This window comes from Nerophis lumbriciformis, linkage group LG37, assembly GCF_033978685.3.
Source record: "Nerophis lumbriciformis linkage group LG37, RoL_Nlum_v2.1, whole genome shotgun sequence".
NCBI lineage: Eukaryota > Metazoa > Chordata > Actinopteri > Syngnathiformes > Syngnathidae > Nerophis > Nerophis lumbriciformis.
In genome coordinates this window covers 2892611-2897739 of record NC_084584.2, presented here as the reverse complement: position 1 = coordinate 2897739, position 5129 = coordinate 2892611, and the positions used below count along the sequence as shown (strand labels likewise).

At 41.2% G+C, this 5129-nt stretch overlaps 1 protein-coding gene across 1 annotated transcript; it reads right to left on the bottom strand.

Annotated features, from left to right (window-relative positions):
* Nucleotides 1–504: 504 nt before the first annotated feature.
* LOC133577567 (uncharacterized) lies at nt 505–4276 on the bottom strand. The gene is made up of 3 exons (XM_061931537.2): nt 4213–4276; nt 2287–2364; nt 505–2182 (listed from the first exon to the last, which is right to left on the bottom strand). The coding sequence occupies exons 2-3, from the start codon at nt 2321–2323 to the stop codon at nt 1566–1568; spliced, it is 654 nt and encodes a 217-aa protein (XP_061787521.2). The 5' UTR covers nt 2324–2364; nt 4213–4276; the 3' UTR covers nt 505–1565.
* Nucleotides 4277–5129: the final 853 nt, after the last annotated feature.

Here is a 5129-nt window from a genome sequence, read left to right as displayed (position 1 = left end):
ATGTTAAATATAAATGTTTTAATGTTAAATGTTAAATGTTTAAATGTTAAATGTAGATGTTAGGGTTAGGGTTAGGGTTAATGTTAATGTTTCAATGTTAAATGTAAATGTTTCAATGTTAAATGTAAATAATTTAATGTTAAATGTAGATGTTTAAATTTTAAATATTTCAATTTTAAATGTAGATGTTTAAATTTTATATGTTTTAATGTTAAACGTAAATGTTTCAATGTCAAATGTAAATGTTTCAATGTCAAATGTAAAAGTTTCAATGTTAAATGTAAATGTTTCCATGTTAATGTCAATATTTCAATGTTAAATGTAAATGTTTTAATGTTAAATGCAGATGTTTCAATATTAAATGTTTCAATGTTAAATATAAATGTTTTAATGTTAAATGTTAAATGTTGAAATGTTAAATGTAGATGTTTAAATTTTAAATGTTTCAATGTCTAAAAGACACAGGCAGCCAGTGAAGTGAGGAGACATTTTATTTCACTTGTTCATTTATTGTAGATGTTTCACCATCAAATGTAGCGTGGTGGTCTGCGCTGGGGTCGTGATGGTGGCGGTCCACAGTGGGGTGCTACCGACAGGGCCGGCCCGTGGCATAGGCCGTATAGGCAAATGCTAAGGGCGCCGTCCATCAGGGGGCGCCACGCCAGTGCCACAAATGTTGGAGAAAAAAAAAAACAAGTTGGTACTATTATTTCTAAATACAAAAAATAATCCCACGTTAATTAAAATGCAAAGTAAAGCCTATATAATAGAAATATTATTTGTTACAACATTACAACCCCCCCTGCCCCCCCCCTTTCACCCGGTGCGCCCCCTACCTTCCCGTATCATGACTCTTTTTGGACGTCACCACATCAAAAAATCAACACAAGATGTCAAAAACGGCCAAAACTGTCAGGTGCCCAGGGAAGAAAAAAGAGAAAAGACTAACAGGTAGGTAACGTTAGCCTAAATGAAATTATTTGTCTGTTACAGAATGTGATAGTAACCTGGCTTTTTAGCATTAAGCTAATGTTACATGATTCGGCAATTGCTAATCAATAAATAGCTAGTTCTGTTTTAACGTCGGGTTAATATTGTGGAGGGGGCTAAATTGTGATGGAAAATAATAATGTAACGTTAGGTAATTACAGTACTCCCACCTTACATTCCTCAGGGACATTTGTATTAGATCTTTTAAGCAGGTGTTTTTTGTTTACATTGTTATTGCCTTCTGGTTAGCTAATGTTTGCCCTGCAGGTAATAGTCACTTTTCCACCCATTAGGTATAGTTGTTAAAGTGCACATCATTAATGTTAATTAAGCAATATGTATGTAAAAAATATTGTATTTCATATATTAATTTTTTATTTTTTGCATTCATTTATTTATTCATATTTGTTTTACCTATTCTGATTGTTAATTTGCTTTCTTTAAGTAAAAAAAAAGGTCAAAGACAAAGCTATTTGGTTTCTTGTGAGTATATACAGTTCACTGCCGATGTTGGGGGGGGGGCGCCATCTAAAATCTTGCCTAGGGCGCCAGATTGGTTACCGATATACTGTGTCCTATCTACGGTGGTGGTGGTGGTGGTGGTGGTGGTGATGGTGGTGGTGTGCACTGGAGTTGTGGAGGGGGTGGTGGTGATGGGGGTGGTGTGCACTGGAGTTGTGGAGGGGGTGGTGGTGATGGTGGTGGTGTGCACTGGAGTTGTGGAGGGGGTGGTGGTGGTGGTAGTAGTAGTAATGGTGGTGATGGTGGTAGTAGGGCTTCACTTTGGTGGTGGTCGTCTCTGGGGTGGTGCTTGGCCCTGTGGTGGAGGTGTATGGGGTCGTCTCTGAGGTGTGGGTGTATGGATGGCTGTAAAAGAGCGTGGTGTCTGTGGTCGTCTCTGTGGTGGAGGTGTATTGGGTCGTCCCTGAGGTGTGGGTGTATTGGGTCGTCCCTGAGGTGTGGGTGTATTGGGTCGTGTCTGAGATGTGGGTGTATGGATGGCTGTAAAAGATCGTGGTGTCTGTGGTCGTCTCTGTGGTGGAGTGGGTGTATGGACGGGTGTATAGGGCCGTCTCTGTGATGGAGGTTTCCGTTGAGGCGATGTGGTCATGACCAGACCACTCGTCTGAATCACCAGACCACTCGTCTGGCTCGCCTGATTCACGTTTGTTTAAAACGCGACTGTTGCTTCCTGTTTGAAACAAGTCACACATCAGCGTGCACTTTTGTACTTGTATTGCAGTGCAGTGTGTACAATTCTGTAGGTCATGTCTTGTTGAGTGTTGGAGGACTTACCGACAAGCAGAAACAGAAGGAGGAAAGTCCTGATCATGGTTAAATCTGTGTCCTATGACGTCCAAGTTGAAGTACTTCCTGTAAGACAGTGAAAAGCAAGAGTGAGGGCTTGATAGAAAGTATGTGGCGTCCATCAGAAGATGGTGTGCTGTTGTTCAGTGCTCAGGAAGACCATGGACACCTCTGTCCCAACGTCCACAAGTTACTCTACCAGAGCCATGTTACATTATTGTGTGTCCCTGAAACTACAGCTGTCGGTACTGGAAGGCCCTCTAACTGAAACTGGAACATGAAAACAGGACATTGTTGGACAGTAAAAGAAAATTCCTGGACTCCACAGAGCTCTGGGATCCATGAAAGGACATTTTCCCCACAAAGTCTTGTTAGAGTTTCCAGGTCAAAAAGGTGTTAGCAACAGGACCCAATCAGAACAAAGATGAATATTTCCAATGTCCAAAAAGTCACTCGTCCCGTCAAAACTCCTCCAGCCACAGGTCGGTAGTAACGAGTTACATTTCCGTAAGTAACTTTTGTATACATTGTACATGTTAAATTAGTTTTAATGCAACATACGCTTTACTTTTACTTGAGTAGTTCTGTGAAGAAGAACTTCTACTTTGTCACAATGAGTTGCATTCCGTTCGGGTGGGAGGGATGGTTTGCACCAACTAGCACAAAATACAGATGGACACGCTGAAATAGGTCAATATGACCCCAGCACATCCCAGCTGGTGGTGTAGAACCGGTGGACAGAAACTTCTAAACAGCTGTATTGACACTAAAACCTGTTTATACACACAATGGAATTAATATGGAGAAAAAAATAAAATAAAAAAAATGTGTTTAGTCAGTAGACAAAAATAGTAAATAGTAGATTCTATGATTTAAAGACAGCATTGATTTTATTCATATAAAACATCCACAACAACCGTACCTTTTTTAGTGGTGTGAGAATTGAACATCCAATTACAACAATTTCGACGTTCACATGTCAGCCCACAATAATTCTGGTTTCAACCAGAGAAAACACGTTGTAGAAACTTGTAGTTATTTTTCGTATCACACTCAAAAAAACATTTAGAAAAGAGCTGCTACATAAATCCGAAGTTACTCACAATTTACTCAGTACTTGAGTTGTTTTATGTTTTTTTTTTTACAGAATAAATGGGTTATACTTGTATAGCGCTTTTCTACCTTCAAGGTACGCAAAGCGCTTTTGACACTATTTCCACATTCACCCATTCACACACACATTCACACACTGATGGCGGGAGCTGCCATGTAAGGCGCTAACCACGACCCATCAGGAGCAAGGGTGAAGTGTCTTGCCCAAGGACACAACGGACGTGACGAGGTTGGTAGAAGGTGGGGATCAAACCGGGAACCCTCAGGTTGCTGGCACGACCACTCTCCCAACTGCGCCACTCTCCCAACTGACTTACTCTTCAAGTAATCCTCAAGTAATTATTTAGATTAATACTTTTGACTTTTGCTTGTGTCAAATTACTCTAAAGTAACGGTAGTCGTACTTAAGTACTTAAGTCCAACTAGAATCTATTTTCTACCACAGGAACCTTTACGGGAACATTCCAGTTTACCCTGGTAAACGAAATGCCTTTAGTGCCGAGTAGCGAGGTGGTACTTGTTACATGATATTAAAGTAAAAATATACAGTACCACTCATCCATATGTCATCAGCCTGATTTGTAGAAACTACCTGAACTGTGACATGTGTTGGAAACACAAACCACACAGGTCTACAGGGACCTTAAGGAACTAAAGGTCCCAGGAACCTAAAGTACCTCAAATCTGTTGGACAAGGGCTAATGTCCAAAGGTACCAGAGGTCTTCTGTATATTTACAATAGCCACTACATTTTCAATGAAACATCTATTTCCTGGAATGTAAGGTGAAAAGAGGACTCACCGCAGTCAAGTCTGATGTCCGGACGAGAGCTTGATCTGGATCTTAAAGTCCTGGTCTCTGTGCCTGCCTTATAAAGACGTGTACCGCCTTCATAAGGTATGGTAAGGCAGGACAGGTTAAGTTATGTTAGGTGGGGTTTAACCACCAAGTGACACAATTAATTTAAATGGTACCGGAATGTAAATTAGTTTAGCAGCAGCTGTGCTTCGGTCTTATTATGGCAACTGAATTTTTTTGTTTTGCCTCTTGGGACTCAGAGAATCTGGAGAAATCACTGCACGTAAGCAGCTAAGCACGTGACCTTCGTTCCCTCAGGCGGTACTGCATCAACAAGCGACATCAGTGTGTAAAGGATATCACCACATGGGCTTAGGAACACTTCAGAAACCCACATGTCAGTAACTACAGTTGGTCGCTACATCTGTAAGTGCAAGTTAAAACTCTCCTATGCAAGGCAAAAACCGTTTATCAACAACACCCAGAAACGCCGTCGGCTTCGCTGGGCCTGAGCTCATCTAAGATGGACTGATACAAAGTGGAAAAGTGTTCTGTGGTCCGACGAGTCCACAATTCAAATTGTTTTTGGAAACTGTGGACGTCGTGTCCTCCGGACCAAAGAGGAAAAGAACCATCCGGATTGTTATAGGCGCAAAGTTGAAAAGCCAATAGTGTGTGATGGTATGGGGGTGTATTAGTGGCCAAGACATGGGTAACTTACACATCTGTGAAGGCGCCATTAATGCTGAAAGGTACATACAGGTTTTGGAGCAACATATGTTGCCATCCAAGCAACATTACCATGGACGCCGCCACGTGTTACATCAACGTGGCTTCATAGTAAAATAGTGCGGGTACTAGACTGGCCTGCCTGTAGTCCAGACATTGAAAATGTGTGGCGCATTATGAAGCCTAAAATA

Bases quoted from the DNA above. Each gene is read 5' to 3' on its own strand.
- LOC133577567 (XM_061931537.2), bottom strand. From the start codon at position 2,323: ATGATCAGGACTTTCCTCCTTCTGTTTCTGCTTGTCG. The intron at 2,183-2,286 runs GTAAGTCCTCCA...TGTTTCAAACAG, and splicing joins CCTTCTGTTTCTGCTTGTCG to GAAGCAACAGTCGCGTTTTA.